The sequence below is a fragment of the Nyctereutes procyonoides genome, unplaced genomic scaffold (genome assembly GCF_905146905.1).
Source record: "Nyctereutes procyonoides isolate TBG_1078 unplaced genomic scaffold, NYPRO_anot_genome, whole genome shotgun sequence".
NCBI classification, from domain to species: Eukaryota; Metazoa; Chordata; class Mammalia; order Carnivora; family Canidae; genus Nyctereutes; species Nyctereutes procyonoides.
Window position 1 is genome coordinate 42,170,853 of NW_026575042.1, and position 26,074 is coordinate 42,196,926.

The 26,074-nt window shown below is 35.6% G+C and overlaps 1 protein-coding gene across 1 annotated transcript; it reads right to left on the reverse strand.

The window, feature by feature from the left end:
- Positions 1-221: 221 nt before the first annotated feature.
- Positions 222-19,461, reverse strand: PLSCR5 (phospholipid scramblase family member 5). The gene is made up of 8 exons (XM_055321651.1): positions 19,399-19,461; positions 13,948-14,111; positions 9,413-9,455; positions 8,158-8,378; positions 5,844-6,005; positions 3,371-3,532; positions 600-683; positions 222-513 (listed from the first exon to the last, which is right to left on the reverse strand). The coding sequence occupies exons 1-7, from the start codon at positions 19,409-19,411 to the stop codon at positions 645-647; spliced, it is 804 nt and encodes a 267-aa protein (XP_055177626.1). The 5' UTR covers positions 19,412-19,461; the 3' UTR covers positions 222-513; positions 600-644.
- Positions 19,462-26,074: the final 6,613 nt, after the last annotated feature.

The following is a 26,074-nucleotide window of genomic DNA, read 5'->3' on the forward strand; positions in this document are numbered from 1 at the left end:
TATTAGCTTCTTTATGGAAATATTAGTTCCTTACCACTAGAACAAATTGATTTCATCTATCTTCCTCCTCATCTTTAAGTATATTATTTATCCAGGTTTTCTGATATAAAGTGAAAATCTCACTACAATAAGATTAATGAACAATGTCAAAAGATTAGTCATGAAATAATATTTTAGAAATCCAGTCCTTTTGATTAGTAACCAGCCTTAGTGCCAGAAAAACTTCAAAGTGCTCTCTAAACATTGAATTTTCATCAGTGATGCTGCCAGCCTTAGTTCTCATCTTTCATGCTTACCCATGCAATGACTTCAAAAGGATTAAAAAGAAAGAATGACAATCTCTCAAAGCAGCCCTGTACTCGGGCCAGTAATCTTGTCTTTAGCTATCACGCATTTACAAACAGATAATTGCTTCATTGCATTATGCTTTAATAAATATAATAATTAACATTTGTTAGCAAAAAAGCAAATATGCAAGCCATTTAGAAATGAAATCCGGAGCCCAAGGGATTTCTAGAAAAAAATGAAAAAGAGTTAGACAGCGTCAAATATAGACATCTTCAAAGGGAAAGAGATCACTTAAAGTTTCCTTTACTTACTGAAATAGTTTCTTGCATACTTTATTGTTTTTGTCATCTTGCTTATTATAATCCAGCCAGTGAATGTTCAAAGAACATAAAATCCTACAAATAAATAAACTGAATATGAGTGAATTTACAAAAATGCGACAATTAAGATCAGGAGTCTCACAGGGAAGCTTTGATTGTATAAAGCAATCATGTTGCCCAGTGGTTGTTCCAACAACATGCAATTTATCAGTAGGAGGAAAATCAAAAAGGTTTAAGTTTGATGACACTTACATGTCTAGTTTTCAGAATACAAGTTACTTGAAAATCTTATCTGAATCAGCAGAGTATCATCCGTCAAAACTTTGGGTGATCAAGACAGTGCACACTTCAATTGCAGGGCATTCTGTGTCAGTGCAGGACATTGTAATAAACACTGATTTTTGAACAAGTATTACATAGATCATCATGGACTCTGTAGTTAGTAATGAGGTAGTCATCTCAGGAAGTACTGAAAGCTATATCACAGGAGTCTGACAAGGGGTAGAGATGTAGGATGTGGAATGGTAGGGTCAAACTAGAGGAAAACCAACATTAGGTAGAGTTTGTGAATTTTGCTGTTTGGATCAGGGAGCAGCTTTCTGAAGGTCTCTTTCTCGGTACAAGGTAACAAAATAGAGACAGCATTTAAAACATAAAAACATAATTCTTTCTATCAAATTATATTTAGAAGTAAGTGACTTATCTTGGTAATGCATGTTGAAATTGTTTTAAAAGCTATATTGGCCAAAAAAAAAAAAAAGGAAAAAAGAAATAGATGGGAGCATTAGATATTCTCAGTGAGTATATTTCTCCCTCAGACAATGGAGTTAAAAAGTTACCTATTCAGATGATTGGGGTATTATCTGGATCAGTGCTTCTCCAATTTATAGTACACAGTGAATTGTTTACAGTAAATTTTTACTGATTATAAGTGGGTAGGCTGGATTAAAGATGATCTGTTTTTTAATATAAACACTAAATGTGGAGCTTAATCAGAAAGGCTAAATTAAAATTTTGGGGAAAGGTTTTTTTTTTTTTTGTGTGTGTGTGTGTGTGTGTGTGTGTCTAGGTGTGTTTGTTCATGTGCATGTTTGGAGGGATTGGTGTTGAAATGCTGAATGATCAAAAATGGGAAAGGCGAGCAGGAAGTGGGAAATTAAAAGCTCTATCAAGTGGATAGAGGATAGTAAGCAATGGAAGAAATATTAGGTCATAGGCAAGATTGACCGGAATTGGTTAGATTTATAGATGCAAATGGGAATTAAAGGTGACTGCTTAGTAAGTATAAAAACCTAGTGCTGTACATATATGAATTCTACCTCTTACCAATGATACGGAACCAATAACTTAAATTCCTGGAAAAAAATATTCTGTATTAGACCCTGAGTACCCATCAGTAATGTCACTAGGGAATTATTTTTAGTTCATCTACTTCCCAAGTGTCTTTAGAAAAAAACAAATAGAGAGAGCAGCACACATTGATAGAACCATAAGATTTAGGATCCTAAAACTCCGAAGGACAATAAAATATGAGAGGAAGAATGCAGGGTTATTTTACAATTCCATGAATTTTTGTGAAAGCACTGACAATGCTAAACAATGAGGTAGAGATTAGAGGAAAAATAAGGAACAGGAGACGGCCAAGCATTTGGCACAGGTGTTACTTGACTTCTGTTCTCCTGTCACCAATCTCCACACCAAGAAGAAAATATTTCTAATGAAATTATAAGTTGGGAAAAAAGGACAAAGACTTAATATCTTTGTAATAATGGATACCTGTTAACTCATCCCTGTGAATCCATGTATCCATGTTCATACTGGAAGGGCAAGACTGTACTTTCTACATTCTGAATGTTACTTAGTTCATTGTTAAATGATGAAACAATTCTAACTTTATCCAGGATAAAGTGACATTTACAGATTTTTTAATGAAAGAAAAAATAAGCCAAAAATCTAAATTGAAATTGAAAGGGAAGGGTAACTAAGGCTTCAAAGAAGTGATGAGTAGGATGTTGACGGGGCACCCATTCTTGAGGAAGAAGGTATGAGAGCCAGTGGAGAGCATTGCCGGCTCCTAAATTCTGGCTTCTGAAGAGTTGGTGGTCCCAAAGTAGCCTTCTCTGCATCAACTTCCTTGGGGTAAATGCAGTGCTGTGTAGATGTAGTGAAATGCCAGGACACCTGCACCCCAATGTTCATAGCAGCAATGTCCACAATAGCCAAACTGTGGAAGGAGCCATGATGTCCTTCGACAGATGAATCGATAAAGAAGATGTGGTACATATATATAACGGAGTATTACTCAGCCATCCGAAGGATGGATACCTACCATTTGCCTCAACATGGATGGAACTGAGGGTATTATGCTGAGTGAAATAAGTCACTTGGAGAAGGACAATCATCATATGGGTTCACTTGTACGTGGAAGATAAGAAATAGTGAAGGGGACTCTAAGGGAAGTAGGGGAAACTGAGTGGGGAAAATTAGAGAGAGAGACAAACCATGAGAGACTCCTAACTCTGGGAAACAAACAAAATGTTGCAGAAGGGGAGGTGGGCGGGGGAGTTGGGGTAACTGGGTGACTGGCACTGAGGAGGGCACCTGATGGGATGGCACTGGGTGTTAGACTCAGCGAACCTCAATAAAAACAAATGAAAAAAAAACAAAAAGAAAATGCAGTGCTGTGTAAAATGAGATTGGCACCACAAAAATTAACAAGAAAAGGGAAACAAATCACTCATACTCTTTAAGACCAGACTTACAAAGAGAAAACAAGCACCGATCATCGCTGCTTTGACCGTCACATCTAGATCTGCGGGAACATGAATTCCAAAGTTGTCAGCATTGGTAAAGACATCATTTACAAATCCTGACCAGTACTTCGAAATCTTCCCAATTGTAAGCTTTTCATTAATGGTCTTCACCTGTGAAAAGAAAATAAGCGATGTCAATCAAATCTGAAGGTGAAACAAATGGTTTTATGTAGCTTAGTATATTTGCTTCAAGAGAGATACACATTATTTTATTCATCATCTGTGACAATTCCGTGTCATTCCTTCCTTTATATATAAGCATAAGTTTGTAGATTTAACTTTAGAGTTCAGAAATGTTGCTTTGCTGACAGTATCTAATCCATGTTAATTTTTTTTGCTTTGGTATGCAGATTGAGACTATAATAGCAATAAATAATTAGGGCCCAGCTACCACAAGATGGCAGCAGGTACATAGTCTCAATTACATGGTCTAACCTTGAAGGTAATTTCATTACCTGAGGTCCAGATTTTAAACCTTAATTCTTCAGTAGGAAAAAAAAAAGAAAGAAAAGAATAGAAAAAGAAAATCTTTTTGATAAAGATTTTAGAAAATATTTTTGGAAGAAATTAATTTCTAGGTACATTGTAAACTTTTTCATTGTTATTGCTAACATTTTATAATTACTAAAATATTTAAATATTATCAGTCATTTCTTAATCTCATTTTTATATAATGCTTAAATATTTATTAGGTCATTCCTCTGTAACTAACCCTAAGTCCTATTTTTCAGTAAATAAAAAAATCCTCTGGGCAAATGTGCCACCCAGGAAATTCAGACTAATTTGACATCAAAAATCTGTAGTCCTTCTCAGCTAGTAGGAATCTACAAGTACATTTTATCAACTATTTTGCTTGCCCTGTTTCTCATTCAAAGGCTGACAGTGATTCAAGATAAACTTTCACTTTCTGTATGGCAGGAGAAGATAGAAAATAGTGAAAGTTACTTAGGATATTCATTCCCACAAATACTAAAACTTCTTTTTTCTAAAGATTTATTTATTCAAGAGAAAGAGGGTGACAGTGAGACAGAGCAGGAGCAGAGGGAGGGGCAGAGGAAGAGGAAGAGAGTGAAGTCGACTACCCACTGAGCAGGGAGCCTGAGGCAGGCCTGGATCCCAACATCCTGGGGTCAGGGCCTGAGCTGAAGGCAGACACTCGACTAAGGCACCCAGGCACCCCAATAGTGAAACTTTTAAGTGTCAATCATAAGGCATATTTGTATCCTTTAGGTTCTTTTTCTTTCTTTCTTCCTTTCTCTTTCTTTCTTCTTTCTTTCTTTCTTTCTTTCTTTCTTTCTTTTCTTTCTTTCTTTCTTTCTTTCTTTTCTTTCTTCTTTCTTTCTTTCTTTCTTTCTTTCTTTCTTTCTTTCTTTCTTTCTTTCTTTCTTTCTTTCTTTCTATTTGAGAGAGAGAGTGAGAGCGCACCCATGCACACACAAATAGGAGAAGGGGCAGAGGGAATGAGGGAGAGACAAGCAGACTCTCCACCCAGCAGGAACTTATCCTATAGTCTTAGGAAAGCCATGCTGAGTTATTTTGGAGTAGAGCAAAGTAAGAACAGCTTCCTTTGCAAAATTTACATTGTAGTCTGGGTGAATAGTCTTCCCTGAAGTCCCTCAAACCGAATGTCCTGGGTGGGGTATACATGAATGTATAGAGAATGAAGGAATGAATAACAAATTTACACTTTAGATTGGATCTCCTTTGCCTAAAATATATTTCTAGGAAGGGCTGTTAAGATAATTTATATTCTTACAATTGAATTTGCAACTACCTGTTGCTTTTTAACATTGAATTTACACAAATATGTTCATGTAGGTATAGCTTATTTTACAAAATGAAATTAGCAAGTCTTCTGGTCATTGCTTCTAAATTAGTGATATTTTAATGGACTGTGCTTCTTAGATGAGATCTGAACTGAGATATGTAACCACCAGAGCTATAGGAAAGAAGGTATAATTTAGGGTGATTCTAAACTATATTTGCTTTGTACCATGGGTGCTGTAATTCCATATAAACCAAAAATTTTAGGGGCGCCTGGGTGGCTCAGTGGTTCAGTGTCTGCCTTCGCCTCAGGGTGTGATCCCAGGGTCCTGCGAATGGTCAATCTGATAGATGGAATCCCACATCAGGCTCCTTGCAGGGAGCCTACTTCTCCCTCTGCCTCTCTCTCTCTCTCTGTGTCCCATGAATAAATAAATAAAATCTTTAAAAAAAATTTCAGTATGTCTTTTAAAAAGAATTCTTGAACTTGATATCTCTGAAATTATGAGTTGTTATTGGCATGTACAATATGGGTTTATTACGTTATTTCATAAATATATTATCTTCTAAGTTTATTTCAGAGTTATTTCATGATTTGAATATTTTAAAACTGAAAAATCAGGACCTAAGTGAAAACCCTTCATTCTGTCATCCATACCTCAAAATCCACATCACCAAAACAGCCACATGTTGCACAAGGACCAACAATTTTCAAAATATCTTCTTTGTTTGCATTTTGGATCGTGAATTTAGGCAGAAAGGGGTGCCACTTCTGTGCAACATAACCAACTATTGTACCAGGAGGGGCTTGGATTTCTAACTGTAAGAAGAGATAATAATAAAATAAGATTTTTCTAAGGTCACTGGGTTTTCATTTTACAACAATGTCAACTTGCTTCTAAACAGTAACTTTCATGAAATTCTTCTGTATTCTACAAAATATTCTAAATATCTGCTTCCAAGGAAACACAGCAGGGGATTTTTTTCTTATGTTTTATACAAAGAAATTCACTATTTTGATATATATTTGGCATGACTCACTCAAAGTCCACGTCTTTAATCTTCTTTCCCTAAAGAGAACCTATCCTAGAATTGTTCTCTGAGCCTGGGACACTGGCTTCTTTGCCAGTTTGTTTTGTGTGGCAGTTGGTGGAGGACTGAAGCTGTTTCCCAGGAGGTACTTCAAATCTCCTCCCTCTTTTGTGTTGCCACAACACACATCTATTTTTATCCCTCCTTTACCAATGATTAGTTATTCAGGATTTTTTTCCCTTCTGGCTGTCAACTTCTAGCTTCTCTGTTCAATTAAAAACAAATGCTTCTTGTGCAGGTTCTGTTTTGCATACCAATTTCATTTCTGTTTCACTTCTTCCAAAGTATTATAGACTAGCAATTGCATTTTCAGGCTTCACTTTAGTATTTTACTCCATTCCCTTCATTCTCTCCATGTGTTTATTTCCCATCATATTGTATTTCAACATACTTATGCGGCCAAATCCCTTGTGAAATAAGCTAGAGGTGGGCAAGCATAATGAAAATTGTTTGCTTTTAAACCAAACCAACTCCTTATAATCGGTTGACCTTTTATCTTTTTTTAATTTATTAAGTTCATAGTCTTATGTGTATCTCTCTAGCATTCTTGGGTCAACAAAGGTGGTTTCAACAAGAGTGCTTAGAATTATATAGATCTGACTTGTCAAATCACTAAGTTGTAGAACTGAAACTAATGTAAAATAGTGTGTCAATTATACTTAAATTAATTTTTAAAAAACCCTAAATAGAAAGAATTATATAGATTTATTCTGGGATCACTTTTCAAATAATTGGTTTGATTTTGACAAAAATTGGTAATGGGTATCAGGATACATCTTATTTTTCACTGGGCTACTATGAAATAAAACATCAATTATCAGAAACCTTCAAATGGATGTTTTATCTTAATCTGACTATACCATCTTAGAGCATATTAAATCTCATATCCTCAGTAGGAGGATGAAGTTTCTGGGACTCCGTATATGAGTACTTTCACCATTTTATCACTTAGCTAGGAAATTGCTTACAGATGTATGGAGAATTAGCTTTAGTATATAATGCTAGAAACTTCTTCAATTAACCCCATCCATATTAATATTTTTTCCCATTGTGCTAAGTAGAGTACTTACTTGCTAAGTATGTCCTCAATAAAGAAAATTTTTTTTTCTTTTTAAAAAATGTCTTTGAATAAAGACAGGGGGTCAAGCCCCATTCATGATAGTTCAAGGATGTTTAAGTTACCTCCAACCCCTAAGCCCCAGTTTCCTCAATTGCTAAATGTGGAGAGTAAAACCTATTCTTTCTAACTCATAGAGATGTTATGATATCAAAGACATTAAAGTAAGTAAATGTTCCATGTCGACTTAACTGCATTATGCCAATAGAAAGTTATTATTGTAGAGCTATTAGATAATGATGAAAATCTATCATACATTAAAATAATTAAATGACTCCCTTCAGAACAATAACATAGTCTTTGTCAAAGTTTGAAGTTCGTCATAAAAAGATGAATGGGTTGTGAAAGTCTATACTAAAAATAATACCTCACCAACAGAACACCTCGGAAGAGTTTAGTATTAGTTAGCACTTTCTGATGTTCGCTACTATTAGAAAACACAAAGGGTAGATGTGCTTGATGGTGGAATTCATAGATATTACAATTATATGATTAATACAGAGATTCAGGGAGATGTGTCCTATTTACACAACCCTTTAGCTGTTCATGGAAGCCACTGTAGCTTTTGGTCAGAAAGGAAAACAACAACAACAACCAGTGAATCACCAAATCCTTAAGCTTTTCTGATTCTAAAGGAGCAATCTAATAATTCAAACAATTGAAAAGTGAATGGCCTTATGGCTTCAGATCAATGCCATTAATTAAACAAATTATTGCTAATATTTTCAAACATAGAAAAATAAAAGTACACCCAATGACTAACCTCTTGCAGGTAGCAAGGGCACCAGCAGCTGTTACATCTCAAGGGCCTGTTTACCGTAATCACCTCCCGACCTGAGTTATCTGTGATCTTCAGAGTGCAGGATCGCAGTGTGGAACAGAAAGTACGATTGAAGCAGATGCTTTCCTCCACTGCAAAGTAAATTCTTTGTCCCAAGCTGTTTTTAATTTCATATTTGTTGGAGGTCTCTGTGCCAAGTATCACTAAGGGAAGAAAAAAATTCATCAAAACAATGCTCTTGCCTAGTATCAAATCTTTAAGTAAAGAGGTAGTGTTATTCAAAGAAAATAGTCACTAATTATTAAGTATATGGCATGTTTTTCACCCAAATCTACTTCCATGCTCTAAAATTTGAAGACTAAGCTATGGAAATCAAAGTCAACCAAGAACAAAGCTGTACAATGAGTACATTTTGATTCCAGATATATGACCTACTTGATAGATGTAGTTCCACTCTCCAAGTGAAGAAACAAGTCTGTAAAGAATCAAATCCTCAAATAATACTTCTATCATTGCTGTGGAATTTACTGGGACAACTCACAGCATAGTAATGATCTTCTTTAAGATTTATATGGCAGTATACCTACAGCTGCATGCTATCCTGCTATTACAATTTCAACTTATTTTAGATATAATATAGAATATTAAGGACAAAATACTCAAGCAATTTGAATTCAGTTAGTCATCATTGTAAATCTTTGTCAAATAACATACCATCTGATTAATCATTAGTGCAATGATAAAACATCACATTTTGTTCAACGGATTTTTGTTATTTATTTATTTATTTATTTATTTATTTATTTATTTATTTATCGTTTTTGTTTCAGGTTTTATTTAAATCCAGATAGTTAACATGAAGTGTAATATTAATTTCAGGAGTAGAATGAGTTTTTGTTATTTAGTTTCAACCTTGATTTCCATTTCTGAAATTATTAAGAAAATAAATTATTAACAACCATGGAAATGATAAAATATCTTGTATTATTGTAAGAGAAAAATAATGTTAGATTCCTGATAACAAATTACCAAAGACTTGGAGAGTTTTATGCTCTCAGGTTTATCTACATCAGACTAACAATTTACTTTCAACATTTATTTAAACAGTAGACCTACTGATCTTTTAAATTTTATCCTCAACACTTAATTTTTTATGAGATATTTAAATATAACAAAATTACTGAAGCCTAAAATATTTGTAACAGTTCTAGTTAAGTGTAGAATATAATATACTTACTTCCAAGGAGCTCCACCTGCTGGTGTATAATTATCAGGTCTAACTGTTAAAGAATGACAAAGGAAATAAAAAGTGTTATATCATGGTTTGAAAACCTTTGGAGATACTACTGTTAACCTGTTTGCCACATGAAATTTGGTGATTTCCATGTTCTCTACCAGGAAAATGGTTGAAAACAACTCACATTTTATTTTTTACTTTTTTAAAGTATTTTATTTATTTGACAGAGAGAGAGAGCACAAGCAGGCCGAGCATCAGGCAAGATAGGGAAAAGTGGGCTCCCTGCGGAACAGGAAGCCCAACGTGGGGCTCGTTTCCAGGACCCTGGGATCATGACTGGAGCCTAAGGTAGACGCTTAACTGAATGAGCCACTGAGGCACCCATTTTCTCATGAAAAAGATATATTTTTTATTCAAGTAAATTTAAAAAAAAAATTACAAGAACCCTGAAAATCCCAAGGCCGAATTGCCCAGAATAAGAATAGGAATTGTTGGTTAACTTTGTGTTCTTTCTGTGATAAAGGGAAAAATGAGTGACTCTTAGAAACAATACTTGGAGAAGATTTTGAAACAGTCTTTGAATAATAATGCCTAAGAAGTTTTAAAACTCACTTTTTAAAGCAATGATTTGAATGCCTGGCCTCTCATTTCCAACCTGCCTAACTTCTCTTTCACTCTCAACTCAGTCCTCACAGTGATAAAATGTCTTTGTTAAAGCTGAGAGAGGTTATTCTACAAATTGTTCTCTCACGGCTTCCTTTGGACTAGACAAAAAAAAAACAGCCAGAAATCCTACTGATGCCAACAAAATACCATTTAAGCAGAATAGCTGACATGATAAAATTTGCTTTATGTCACTAGAAATGAAGTTAATTTATAGAGATAAAGTACCCATAGATAAGAAATGACTATATTAAAAAAGTGTACAATGCAAATTTTTAAAGGAAATATTAAAATATATTCTTAGAATGATTTTTTTTTCACTAAGGTAAATTCATGAACCTTGAAGACCACTGTCTTTTCCAACACTTCATTTTCTATTTTGCCTCTTAATTCCTTAACTGTAGTCCTCCTTCATTAATAAACTTACTGGTAACAAACTGAAATATTAGTAATATTGGGTATTGATTGGGCATCACAAACCTGGAAAATTTGAAGTTACATTATTTCCTACATTCTCCTTGCTTATCCTGAGATGCCAGTAAAACTAATGTCACCTCCTCTATTTAAATCTTATTATTGGTAAGAGAGTGCATGTGGCTTCTTTTTTTTTTTTAAGGTTCACAGAAAGTATTTTCCATAATTAGTGATTTAAGATATTCTAAAACCTATTCCAACAATAATGGAAATTTTTAAAATATTAGAATCAGTCTTTTGTCGTGTCCTATTGTTAGTTCTGTTTTCTTTTGAGGAAAATGGAGGATGAAGAGAAGCGAGAAGTCACAAAGGATATCTGTCATTATCTAGCTGTGGTTCCCTTGGTGGTAACTAGGGGCAGAGAAGAACTATGAGGGCAAGACTGAGGTTGGAGGTCTGGGAACTTAATGTTAGTGCTACAGATCAAGTTTTAGTCTTGAAATTTAGAGACTGTCAATTGAAATCCACTCCATGTTGGAAAGGGAAGTTGTAACCCTCTGCTAACAATAGCAGGTGTTTATTAGGGGCCGACATGAGGTAGTCACTGGGGCAGATATTTTGACATAGTGTTTGATTTAATCCTCCCAAAAACTCAGAGGGTAGACATCGTTACATTGTGAAGAAACAATCCCAGAGAGATAAAGTAGTTTGCCGGGGATTTCAGAGTTTGTCAATGGGCAGGCTGGGATTTTAAACCCAGATCGGACTACCTGCAACCAATTCTGACATGGGTTCTACTCTCTTGTATTGGCATTGCTAAACTAATCTTATGAACTGGAATAAACAATTCTTAAAGTGATACTGTGGAACTTCTGAGTAGCTTTTCTTCCTATTTTCTCTCCCCCTTATACACACCCCAACCTCTGTGATAATATTTGATTTGATCTATCTCTGTGGGCAAACCCCTTGGATTTGAAGGTCTTGTTTTGTTCTTGCAGTTTCCATTAAGTAGTCCTGGGCCACTTATAAACTATGGTCCAAAGGAGCCCCTTCCACCCTTTGCTATTAATTGAGGGGCTAGGAATTGTTGGAAACTTTAAACATATCGGATCATATAATCAGGTGTTAGGGCAAGTAAAGAACTCAAGTATGAAAACCATAGAATGGAAATCTAATAACAGCTTTGGATATATAGCTTAAGAATAAATTCTCATGTATAACTTACCAGGTTTACAGATATCAGTGATTCCATTTAATATATGTGCTTCAAAATATATTTGATCTATGCATATATCTTTGTAGACTTGAACTCACTACTCTTACTCTAGGTGACTAAATTATAATTATCCTTTGACAATAATAGGGTAAAATGATATTGACTATAATGAACATGTTAATCCAGAGAGAAAAATCTAGTTTATTCTTAGGTTTAGCTCTACATGAACAACCTAAATGTATACGCACACTCATCCATATATGTATATTGCACAGGCAAATATATGCACATATCCACATATGTATACATATGCATATTTGTATTTACATGTTACATAACTGAACATTTTCAAATTGTTAATGGGAACAAGATTTTCATTAGTCATTGGATGGACTTGATTAAAGGAGAATAGATGAATTTTTAAATTTTTACTCTGACTTTTTTAATTTAGAAAGATTTTGTGTATTTTGTATATTTTCCTGTTTATTGAAGAATGTACTGTTTTCAGATGTTCATGATTTTATTTAATTCTTATGGTTTTTAGGAAAAAATTAACACATAAAAATGCACTTTATGTGTATCTCCTACAGACTTGTGGTATAAGACATTTTAAAATGCTCGTTTATCCTGCTATAAGTACACTGCTTTAGAGCAAGCAAGTGTTCTTTTAGTCTATGGTGAATAAATTACCTTTCCCTTTGAAGTAAAAGAGTCACAAATTTGTGGCATATTTTTATTTTTCTGAAAGAGATTACCAAAGGTATATGTCTGGAAAATTGGCTTCATTTTAGAACTGAAGCCAGTCGGTTCATATCTCTATTTATGGAATGCAAAACAAAAAAATGTATTCACGTCAAGCATCTGGCTCCGGGTGTGTCATCATTCATGGATGGAAGAAGAATATGTGATGACCATATGTGATCATCAAACCTCAGCCCTCTGGCACTGGTATATCACTTTTATACTTGGCAAAACCTTGTCTGACAACATTCCCAAACAGCTTGCAGCAGTTAATCAACTCTAGTCAGCTATTACAGCTGATCCTTTCTGCAGATGGAAGATGGTAGGTTAGCTTTTCCAGCTCTTTTACATATCTCCCTGAGCTCGCCAGTCTCTGAAGTATATTTGTCTGCCAGTGGGTTTCTGGAGAAGGCATCTGCCATTATAAACATTTTCCCAGGAACATATGCTGCATGCAGCTTAAACCCTATCAGGCATAACAGAAAATCTCTTGTACCTTAAGGGAATTAACACAGAGATTTGATTTTGATAAAGGAGATAGACTTTATAGTTTGAAAGAATGCCAAACAAGCTGCAAATTGCAGCAGATGTGCTGACATCTCAATATTAGTGTATTTCTAATCTTTTGCAGGATAAAATACAAAAGCAACAACTATGTTATGTATATGTATTTTATATATATATATATATTTGCTCTTTATGTGCCACATGGTTCAGATGATAATATTTCTTGATTGATTTGTTATAAGGCTTGAATCACTGCTCACCCTCCAGTGACTATATCTAATACCAATATGATCTTAAAAGATCAAATCAGCTTGGAGATGCAACAGTATCAAAGACAATGAGGTTGACTTGGTACCTTGCTTTCCCTTGAATTTATAGCTACCTTTTGAGATTCAGTTGAAGACGCTGAATTCTCAGATCATTACGGAAGTCTCTCCTGAGTACTTAGATCCTTAACAACCTCTTTCTCCTCTATGCACCTGCACACATTACAATTGTGTGTTTATCTGGCTTTGGTACATAGCCTTGCACTGTTTGTCAACATTTTTTGCATGCCAATTAAGTTGCAGAATGTTTGGGTTAGAGGGACTAGGTTTTATGCTTGTTATATGTCTTAATGATAGTGAGTACTCAATAAATATCCTTTAATTAAATAGCTGTAGGTGACTAGACATGTTAGACAATTCCTTGAGGATGCATTTGCTTGTATCTTGAGCAATGAGCAGAAGGAGGATAAATGTGCTAAACAGCTCCATCAAAAATGTTTAGTGTCATACTCTGCCAAATAAATAAGGAAAATAGAAGTGGGAATAAAAGAGAACAAGTTTCTTTCCAAATAATAGAGATTTTTTTTCATAATTTCATGATTTGCAGTGCTTTTCTCACTTCAATAAGTGGTTTGCTGAAGTCCTTCAACCTTGGTTGAAAAGCAAGAAACCAAATCTGTATTCATTTTAAGGGGCGAGCATGTGTAGAAATAGAGAGATAAAAACACCTGACTTAAATATTCTAGACCAGGAGGGAGACTGCCTGGCAGAGGGAGAGCTGGCTGCCACACTTGGTTCCCTGGGTTGGGAAGTGAGATGTGAAAGCTGCGGTCAGGGTCTGGAGCTCCAGGAAGAAAGCCAGGCAAGTCTCTACTTCTTTGGTTCTGTGCATCTGAAAGAGAATGAAAATCTCAGCCCATATTTAAATTTAGGCCGTTTCATTGAGTTTTTCTCACGGTATTTGTTACGCCTGAATTCAGAGGGTCAATGATCTCCTGCATTTTCCCTATTGCCATCCCTTAACCCTAAGCCAGAGAATAAGGAAGGCAAAAGATGGCTAGTAGTAGTTGTGAGAAGATGGATAATTGGGCAAGAAAAATGATTCCATAAATATATTTTCTGAAGGTAAGTTAAACTCCTGTTCAAAGAGCTAAAAAATGATAAACTCCAAAAGGAAAAGAAATAGTAAAAGGAACTAGATATTCTCTACTCATAAAAGGATAAACTTAGACATCAGTTGTGAGTCATAATTATGCGTTTCAAGGCATATTCTTCCTTCCTCAAATATTATGAAGGTACCTTGTATTTGCTGAGGATATTTTGTCTCTTTTTATCAGTCCTACTGCTATGACTAGGTTTAATTCAGTGGTCCTTACTCTTCAGGCCATACCAGAAGCACCTGGAGGGCTTGTTAAAACACAGATTCCTGGGTTTCTGATTCAGGAGTTGGGGTAGGGGTGAGACTTGAGAATTTGCATATCCATTAAGTTCCCAGATGACCTAATGCTGCTGCTCTGAACTCATGGCTTAATTCTATATACTGTGAAAATATTCAAACTAATCTATGAGCATGAGGGCAGTATAATATCTAATGAAGCTTTGATTTCTCAGTATTTTGTATAAAAGCATCCAAACATTTTTGACAGCATGAATCCCTTTGTAGTTTACCCAATATTACAAAAGATAAAGTGATTACAGAAGTCTATAATATCTAGCTTTGATTTTTTTTAAAGAGAATCACCTGTTTTCTATTGTATTGCCAGGTAAAAATGTTACTGTTTCAGTGATTTGTTAGGTTAAAATTTAGAGATTTGCTATTTATCCTGCATTAGTCTGGACCGTGTGTAGTATCATGCATAAGATGTAATAATGCATGAAAAAAACTCTTCTTTTTAAAAAAATATAAATTACTGCCTTTCTACTGTTATTTTTCCTTTTTCTTTTCACATGATTGCCATTTAGATTTCTCCCTCATTAGATACCATTTTTTTCAAAGAGTATCAGAGTTTTTATGCCTCATCCTTATTAATCCATAATTATCTGAGTCTCACATTTGCATTCATTTAGTTTGAAAACACTATGCTGTTCTAGATTGAGCATAGGTATGGATCAAGTTTTGTGATAGGTATTTTCAAATATTAGAGGGGGCATTATGAAAACAAATAATTCACACTATTCTGAAGACATATGAATGGGGAGGGCAAGGAAAACAGTTGCCAATAGGAACTTTATAACAGATTGAAATCTGCACACAGATTTAGATAAGTACTCTCACTGTATATAAACTAAAGTTGGAGTGATATCTACATAATTCATAGTAGATTAGAATGGTCTCTTGGTCTCTCCTGAGTTCATGTAAGTTGTGTGTATGTGGGGGTGTACTTTTCAGAATCTTTTAAATCTCTAAAAAATAAATTTGAAGAAAGGTCTGAGTTTCCTTTGGAGATAGTAAATTCCCCACTCTTAAGAGAATTCAAGCAAAGCCTGAATGAGTTCTTGGAGAGGGATTAAAAAATAAAATAAAATAAACTGGTGAAGGAATACATGGCTCCCAAGGATTGGTCCTTTGGACATTGACATAAACTATTTGCGGTAATTATAGGCTCATTAAGTTTGTGTATACGTGTGGTGTTAAGGAAAAACAGTTGCCAGGTGATTCATTTATTTACTTAACCTTCAGGTTGTAGGAATAGATGACAATAGGTGTTTAAGTTGGTACTGGTCTGTGACATTTAAAATTTGGACATGGTTGTGTTAGGACCATATGGAAACACACTTGTCATTTGATCTCATTAAAATAGAGCTCTATATATGAACACCTGAGTCGCTCAGGTGGTTAAGCTGCTGACTCCTGATTTCAGCTTGGGTCATGATCTCAGGGTCCTGGGATCAAGCACCACGCCTGGACTCTGCTCGGTGGGGAATTTGCTTATCTCTCCCTCTGCCCCTCTCCCCCCTCTTTTTAATAAAAGCAAGTAAATCTTTAGAAAATAAACAAAATAGAGCTCCATACCAATAATATTATAGCGATTTGCTTCCCACAGGCCCCATCCTGAACCTCTCGGATCAGGGCAGGCAAAAAGCACATAGGCTTAGGTACTCCTCTTGCTCTGGAGAAGGTGGCCTGAATGGAACCTCAGGCAGTAAACTGGGGAGAAAGACTGTGTAAGACCATGTCTGATTTGGGAGAGGAGGTAATGACCAATACAGCAACATCAACTAGAAATAATAACGCAGAACAATCCTTTCTTCAGTTTAGTGCCAAAAGCACTGCTGTCATGGACTTTCAGATAAAGATAGGGGCAAAATTATGATCTAAGGAAAACTAGTTCGTAATGATAAAATGTTATGCTAGAAGTTCATCCTGGGTATGAAGGTGTATCACTATTGACCAAAAAGGGAACTTTATGAGGGGCTGGAAATGTTCTATATCGTAATTTTGTTGGTAATTATACAAGTGCAACCTTATTTTAAAAATCATGAACTTAAGTTTGGTGTTCTTTATGCATTTTATACATGTTATCTTTCCATTAAAACACATATAAGGATCAATTTCTAATAAAAACCGGCAGAAGAATATTAGATTCTCTCTTGTCAATTTTATTATTAGAGACATTAGCAAATTACTCTAATTATCTTTTGTAAGCTATGTTTGCCATTACAAAGTGCAGATTTTTGAGTGTCTTGTGAGTGGCTCTACGTTCCAGACCCAGGTCTTTGGGTCCTTAGACCTCACAGCAGGTCCAGAAGCAGTGATGCATTTGGGGCACAGGACAGATCATGTTGAAAGTTGGAATGGAGTCTCATTTGGAAACTCTTGGTACCGTCATTGTGATATCACTTGATTTCTTTCTTTCTTTCTTTCTTTCTTTCTTTCTTTCTTTCTTTCTTTCTTTCTTTCTTTCTTTCTTTCTTTCTTTCTTTCTTCTTTTTGATTTTATTTATTTATTCATGAGAGACACAGAGAGAGAAGCAGAGACATAGGCAGAGGAGAAGCAGGATCCCTGCAGGGAGCCCATGTGGGATTCGATCCCAGAACCCCAGGATCACGATCTGAGCCAAAGGCAGATGCTCAACCACTGAGCCACCCAGGTGCCCCTCACTTGCTTTCTTTTCTGAGATTTCAGTATATTGGAGCAGATTTTAAAGATAGCTGCTGTTCAGTTTAGATCATCCTGGAAACTTCTGTCTTTCTTGAACTTAAAATTTGGGACCAACTTTTTTTTTTTTGACAAACTTGTTCTTAAATTATGTTTATTTATACTAAATCAGGAGACTCCAGACCACACAAATATTTCTTCAGTTCTAATGGCATCCAGTATTCAGACTGTCCTTTGGTTTAGTGGTGCTGTGTGCCTAAACTGCGGACAAAATGTGTGAAATATCCAATTGTCCTGTATTCCCTGGGAAAATAATAATTATCAACATAGTTCATGGACCAGAGGACTTTCATCATGTTGTGAATAATGTCCTGCAACATATTTGAAGAAAACGGTCTACAAGAATGTTTTAGGTAAATAATGATGATAATCTGACTTGCCTCTCAAATCAGACTTCTGATTCCAAAGGAAGCTTCATTTTAATTTCCTCTAAATAGAATAGAGTCTCTAACAGATGTTTTGGTCACTAAATAATTTGAGTAGGTTGCAGTAGTATTAATTTTCCACCTGAAGTTTTGCCTCTAAGTTTAGTGACTCTTTATCATTACTGAACATCACTGCCTTTTTGGTAGATTAATCATATTTTGATCTTACTATTGCTTTCCAGTCACAAGTTTCTTCAAAGACTCAGACCACCAGATAAAGAAGGAACTCCTTTGAATTTCTATCTGGCTTTGAATTTCTATCTACTCTTTTAAAAATGTATAACTAGCTTATAAATATTTCACATACTCGGCAACTCTTTACCTTACAGGCTACAGTTGTTGCTGTAACTCTTATAAAGTGTTGAAGTGTTTTGGATTAAGTGTTAGTGTCAGTCTTAAATGAAAGAAAAGACTTGTCAAGATTTTTTTGTTTGCCTTCAAATGTAAAAATGAGGCACACATATATTAAAATTCATGATTTTGTTGTTTCATGTCTATATTTTACAATTGGCTTGAGCTTTGCCTGTGACACTCAGGGACTGGTGTACATTAAATGTTGAAGAAAGAAAATGAAGATTATCTCCTTTGTTCCATATTAAATCACATCCAAAAGTGTGTTTTGATAAAGAAAGCAAATAAGCCTACATGCTTCTTTGAATGTTTCTTATTAATTTAGGATATTTTAAATTGGTGGACTCTATTATCCTATTTGTAATTAGGTTAAAAGGTTTCCACCAATTATACTAATCATAATTCTGCATGCTAAAACTTTTTATTATAGGCTAGAGTTTAATGGTTTGGTCTGATAATGGAATGAAACACATTATAATTTCATTTTTATATAATTTCACAAGTGTTTTTAGTGAGACTGAAATCCATTACTTTCAAAAACAACCATATCTCTGGTCTTCTGAGAAATTTTTTTAAAGTCAGAGAGTACTAATGATATTTATGCAGTTTCACAAATTTGAGGGATAAATTCCCAGCTCCCCTCGCCACAAACTCCCTAATTAATCTGCTTACTTAAATTACTTATTTTCTGTTTGCTTTTTTTATATATAATTTACTATCAAAGAAGTTTTGGAAGTTTTTTGCTTTGTAATTCAGCAATATTTACTTCTAGTCTATTAAATTTATTAAAATTTATCAATAAAACATTGAATTCTTTATGATAAATGGATGTATCACACATTTTAAACAACAAATTTAAAAGACTGAGCTATACTTTAGCACTTTTTAACTTCTGCGTGAAAAGTTTTCTTTAAATCCCTTTAAACTTGGAATATCAACCTGTCCTTGTGTTTGGCATTAAATATTGCCCTTCTAAATTCTGCTATGCAGCTTTTCTTATTAATTCACTATATTTATATTCATGATAACTAAAACATTGTTTATATCTTAACTTTTACATTTAATCATATAGTTTTTTTTTAATTTAATGGAACAGTCCCTTGAAGTTAAAAATTCCAGTATTCAAAAAGTGATAAATGACAGGTTTTAAAGTATCACTCTCACTGATTGTAACATCCCTACCACTGAATATTTTTAGTCATAAATAAGGACAAATTTATTAGCTGGCTATATTTACTCTTACCTTTAGAGGCCATGAAGATGTCTGAGTCACTTCTTCAAAGGCAGCCAGGTTAAAAGAACAGGCTTTTCTTGTTGCAGCAAGGAGAGAAAACACAGCATGCACAAAACTTCAGAAGGTGTCTGTCTACTTCATGTCAGCTTACAAATAACGGGAGGGAGTGCCTTACTGTTTCCAGAGTGATGTATTTTATCACTTTGGACAACAGGGGGAGACGAAGCTATCACCAAAGGTAAACACTACTCAAAGCATCCTCTCTCTTGGTAGCTGAAGGAACAATTTAGAGATAATAAAAACAGGAAAGGAAAATATGCAACACTCATTTTAAGAGTCTTGTTTTCACTTATTGTTTTTTCATTTCTTGGAATATATACCTTTGCATTTGCTATTACATCAGAAATGCTCAGATCTTCTGTGTCAGAGTCTATGATACATTATTCTGTCCTGTGTAAGTTTCTGACAGTTCTAAATACAATATTTTATATTTTGAAAATGTTCAAAATTTTTATTTTATTTATTTTATTTTATTTTTTGTATATATTTTTATTGGAGTTTGATTTGACAACATATAGCATAACACCCAGTGCCCATGCAAAAATGTTCAAACTTCAATATTATTCTTCTTTTGAGATTTCCTCGCATTCTCTCCCCCAAAAGCAAAGGAGCAAGAATTATTCCTTACTATTTATGTAACAAATAAATCTATAGTTTCGTTTTTAAATGAATTTGATGAATCAGAGACATATGAAAATACAAACATTCAATAATCTTGCAAAGTTAATGAGATCATACAGATGATATTTAACTGCATTGCATACTGAGGGGGAAGAGAAGGCACTGTCACCTTGACTAGATAGCTCATCTTTCTAAATGCAGGTGACCAGGTGACCATGGAGATTTCGCTCCCCAAGTCAATTGCCCTGGATGGCATGATTTGCAAAGGTTGAACTTGCAAGATATACTGCATTATAAGCAACATTGTCTATCTTCTAAAAATAGTTAAGTGGCCTAATAAGCCATAGAGCATAATGAAAAATTATAAAGTCAGCCTCACAGGTTGTTGTTGATAGTCAAAAGTTTATGTTCTTATTTGGCAAAGAGATATTTCTTTTTATTGTTGCTTTTGTTTTGAAATATTTGGGGTTGAAGAACTACCATTAGCTGATGTCATTTGCAGAAAAGGTGAATAAATATGACTAGCATTTTTTAAAAAAATATTTACTTATTTAGAGAGAGAGAGAGAATGCGAGAGCAATTGAGCGTGTGTGTGTGTTCAAGGGGGTGGAAGGGGAGAGACAGAGGGAGAAGGAGAGAGGGAAAATTCTCAAGCAGATTCCCTGCTGAGCACAGAGCTGACAAGGGGATCGATCTCAAGACCCTGAGGACCTGAGCCAAAATCAAGGGTTGGAGGCTTAACTGACTGAGCCATGCAGGCCCCCAATATGATTAACATTTTTAACTAAATTATATGTTTCCTGGATTTCTTAGCATTTGTCTTGGGCATTTGAAAAAACTTTATTCCGAAGGAGCTAAATTGTTATTAATACTATCAAACCTGATATTTCATTTTTTAAAGATTTTATTTATTTATTCATGAGAGACACAGAGAGAGGCAGAGACATAGGCAGAGGGAGAAGCCGGCTCCATGCAGGGAGCCCAATATGGGACTCTCCCAGGACCCCAGGGTCACGGCCTGAGCCAAAGGCAGACAACCGCTGAACCACCCAGGTGTTCCAAACCTGATATTTTAAAATATGGTCATAATGGACCTGTTGATTTTGACTTTCCACAGAGCACCAATTTTGAGTTAATTGTGTATTTGGGGGGACACCTGGGTGGCTCAGTGGTTGAGTGCCTTTGGCTCAGGTCGTGATCCCAGGGTCCTGGAATCAAATCCCACATCAGGCTCCCCACAGGGAGGCTGCTTCTCCCTCTGCCTATGTCTCTGCCTCTCTCTCTGTGGCTCTCATGAATAAATAAAATCTTAAAAAAAAAAACATGTATTTTGGCAGGCCAATCATCCGTCTATGTGGATATGGCCATATGACTGACTAATGGATTCTTTCAATATTTAACCTGTAAGGGAGAACTTCCAGGCCATCTAACTTGGTGTAGTGTAGGAACTGCCCAATTCTTTCTTTAAACTTTCTCCCTCTGTCCTCCCAAAGACAGTACTAATATTGCTTTTTCTTTTCAAAGGCTTAGCAAATACCAACCTGAGGTTTCCCCTTCCCTCCATCCCTTTCCGTTTCCCAGCCTTTCTCAAAGAGAGGCTCACAAACTGTCCTGATGGACCCGTGGGAGATTCAAGTGTCCTATTGCTGAGTGCTCCTACAGCCAAGTGGTGTTGCTCCAAGAGCTGGCTTCGCCTCCTCTCCTGCTGACGTTGCTGCTGTCAGTCATTTCAACTCCAGCTGCAAGTTGCCCTCAATCCCCCTCCCCCCTTTCCTTGCACCTGCTGCCTCAGTGAAAGCACCTGGACCTCCTTTCAGCCCTCAGAACTCTCACATCCACTCTCTGTGTGCTATGAAACTCTGGGCTGTTTCAATCAGCATCAATATCAGTTTCCTTTTGCCATCAGGCTGCACCTTTCTGTCCACTGGCGTGATGCTGTGAAATATAGCTGGTACAAGGTGGGTGTGTCCAACATCCACAACCCAGGGCTCGAAAACACAGTGGGATCAGTACAGAAAAAGAGACTTAAAAATAAATATTAGAAAATAAGTCAATGGGCCTCCCCCTGCAGAGGGTACAACCCTCTCCTGAGCCTCTGCTCTGCAGCTCTGTTGCTTGGGCATGCTTATTTTCTCAGGATGTTATGTCTTGATTGTCCTTGTCCCTTCTAAAAGAAGGGCCTCTTTAACCACCACCAACTTCAGATCCAGCCCCCCCCCCCTAAAAAAAAAGGAAAAAAAAGCCTGCATCATAATTTCACTACAATTACCCTCTACCCATGGCCTTTCTGCAGGAGACATATCACAGCTCTTCCCGAAGATCTGTTTATTCAATATCCACATCCTTGTTTAGAACTTTTCCCTGAAGAGGTTTATTCAATATTACATCCTCGTTTAAAACTTTCCCTTAGAATCAAATTAAATATTTAATAGTTAGATACTGGACTCAAATTCTCATGTCTGAAGAGGCTCACCAAAATAGGGTCTCTTAGTAACAAAAGGAGAGACTGCAAATTATTTAAATCTGTCTAGTGGCAGATAAGCTCCCTGTTATGATCAAAACAGCATTATGTTTCAGACAGCATCTGCTGGGGAAAGGGTGGAAAATGGAATAAGGTATAAGACAATGTGTCTAGGGCAGGACCAAGGACCAAGCATTGAGAATAACTAGCTTCAGGAATATTTCATGGTTATTTTGGTTTTACCATAAAATTATGTGTTCCTAAAAATTAAATATATACACATATAAACATATACATATCTGTATACATATATAATCATATATATACATTTATATGGAATGAGAGGGAATTATTTGTTTTTATTGATTTATATTAATATTTTTGAAGTGTAATTCCAAAACACATTTTATTCACTTGAAATTGTGTTTTCTAAAATTCATTATAATTCATAATGTTACATTTGCTTTTAGCGGCTCCCTATTATTATATTTTATGGATATAATGCATATACATTTTATTATATTTTATTTTATTACACTTTGCCCATTGTCCTTCTAATGAGTATTTAAATTGTTTCTATTATATAAGGCAATGGTTATTATGCACATGTATTGTGGTCTTTTGAAGGTAAATATCCAGAAATGAAAATGCTGGCTTATGGAGTATGAAGATTCTCATTTTTACTAAGCATCATTGCAGAATTTACCAAGTACTAAGCAAATACTAAAAAATTGCTATCACTGGAGATCATTGGAGAATTGAACTCTAGTGTGCTTGTAACAATTTACATGCCCAACAGTAATGGGTAAGTGTTCCCATTTCCGTATACCCCTTCCAACACTGGTCTGGTCAGTAGAGTGGGGAATTAACTAGGGACTCCCAAATATTGATTTATAAGAAGGCAGCATCCATGGGGGTGACTGGGTGGCTCAGTGGGTTAAGCGTCTGTCTTGGGCTCAGGTCATGATCCCAGGCTCCTGGGATCAAGCACTCCACTGGGCTCCCTGCTCAGTGGGGAGTCTGCTTCTCCCTCTCCCTCTGCCTCTCCCCACCTCCCACTTATGCTGTCTCTCACTCTACACTCTGTCTCTCTCAAATAAATAAAATCTTAAAAAAAGAAGGCAGCATCCAGAAGTTTTAACTATAGCATGGCTAAGTAATGTGAACACTTTTGTATATATTTATGTTTTCAGCTATTCCTATCATTCTGTATAATGTAAGAATAATTAATAGCAAATTTTATGAATAACTGATCATAAAAATAGCTACTATAGGTGGAGAAGGGTTTGTAAATGGATCATTATTTATTGATAAAATAGCTCCTTTCATTCAATGAGCCTTATGGCATAGTCAGCGAAAATGTGAATCCACTTTTAGCAACCATGTAGCACATAAGGCATGCATTTCTATGCATGAATCTTATCCCTGGATTTATAATTTCCCATACAAAAATGTGTTGTGGAATAAGATAAGGTGTGTATAAATAAATTAAGAAAGGAAAGAAAACAAATATAGGGAGAAATGTCATTATTATAAATGTTTTTTTCCAGAGTTATTTGATTTATAACTATACTATACTATAGTTAGTTATTTGATTTATAACTTACTATTAAATATCCATTAATATCCCTTAATGTAAACTTGAGGATGTTCCTTTCCTAGGAATGTGTGCCTCCTACGTCAGTAGCCATTTATCTACACTTTGCAAACCTTCTATCAAAGTGCATAGTGAGGGATCCCTGGGTGGCGCAGTGGTTTGGCGCCTGCCTTTGGCCCAGGGCCTGATCCTGGAGACCCGGGATCGAGTCCCACGTCGGGCTCCCGGTGCATGGAGCCTGCTTCTCCCTCTGCCTGTGTCTCTGCCTCTCTCTCGCTCTCACTGTGTGCCTATCATAAGTAAATAAAAATTAAAAAAATATATCAAAGTGCATAGTGCATTTCTTTTCTTTTTTTTTTTTTTGCATTTCTTTCTTTTTTAAAAAAGTTTTTATTTATTTATTCATGATAGACAGAGAGAGAGGCAGAATGTAGGCAGAGGGAGAAGCAAACTCCCTGAGTGGTGCTGGATGCAAAACTCAATCCTAGGACCCCGGGATCACCACCTGAGCCAAAGGCAGATGCTCAACACTGAGCCACCCAGGCATCCCTTAAAGTGCATTTCTTTACTAACTTATTCAAATCTGTCCTTTTGGTGCAATGCTTTATGCATTCATTCAATAAACTTGTTTTAAATTTTTACTATGTGCGTAGCATTATAGAGTCTATTCAGATGTAATGATATGGCCCCCATTTTGGGGGGATGTGTACTCCACTGAAGTATCATAATACAGGATTGAAATATTCTTTTTATTTTCTAAGCTAAGAGTAAGTTACAACCTCCTGAAAATAAAATGATGTAATTCATCCTCTCTCTGAAAAGTGAAACTAGTTGGAATCAATAATGCATCATTCAAAAGAGCAATTCTTTGTTTCATACACATCTAATTTTTCCTTTCCTCTGTTCCTTTAAAAAAGGGAAATAATAACTATTAAGATATTTTTTTCTTAAATAATAAAAGGATAGTAAACTGGATCATGCCTCTTAGCTGTTAGTAAAAGATGGATTTCTTACCCCCTCTCGCTCTGCACATTTAAAAAGATACTGATCCAAAGGATTAGGAAAAAAGGGAAGAATTCTGGATACAGAGAAGAATCTGTGAAAGTAGGAGAAAGCTGGTTCTGGAACAAATCTAGAAGGATCCCCATTTACCAAGATGACATGGAAAGGACTCCTAATTTAGAATCCTGTGGACAGACTCCATGGGACAAATGGTATCCCATAATCAGTAGATTGTAAAGCCCAAGGCAGAAGCAGAAGCTTAGTTTGTATAAATTTTAGCCTTATACATTTTCTTTAGGCAGGACTAAGTTAAGCTGAATGGAGTCCTTTGAAGTATTCTGTGTTTATTGTGCTTTATCATCGGGTATTTTCCTGATCTGTTACACCATAATGTAAACTTTTAATAGTTCATAATGGTATTTTGCTTTAAAGAGTCTAAAAATAGGGGGTGATATTCTGAGAGGTTCTTGGCTCATTCCAGGGATATTATTAGAGAAATAGATGGAAATTACAAGCAGAAAACTTGTACAAACATATGACATATCAACAACTATTTATTTAGGTGTCTTTCAGGAGGTATGTTTATGCTTGTATCTGGAGGGGGGAGGAATAGAGGCAGAGATGAGAGATAGAGATAGATGATAGATGGACAGACAGATAGAAATTGAAGCTGCTAAGTCGATTAAGGAGAATTAAAAATGTGAAAAATCTTCAGAGACCTCAATCCTCCCCACCAAGAACTACTTTGCCATTTTGCAAATCTCTTTATTTCTACCATTATTTTACATATACTTACCTTGTGCCTTGCTTCTTGCACCTTGCTCCTTGTGGTCACTTTGTCCTCCCAGCATCTGCCTGCATCCCTGACATCACCAAAATCCTGCACCAAACCCTTGGGTCTCTGCAGCCGCCAGCCCAGCAGTGCGCTGCATACAACTGCTTTC

Bases quoted from the DNA above. Each gene is read 5' to 3' on its own strand.
- PLSCR5 (XM_055321651.1), bottom strand. The intron at 8,379-9,412 runs GTAAGTATATTA...TTCTTCCCTTAG, and splicing joins GCAGGTGGAGCTCCTTGGAA to TGATACTTGGCACAGAGACC. The intron at 684-3,370 runs GTAAGTCTGGTC...ATTTATTTGTAG, and splicing joins TCGGTGCTTGTTTTCTCTTT to GATTTTATGTTCTTTGAACA.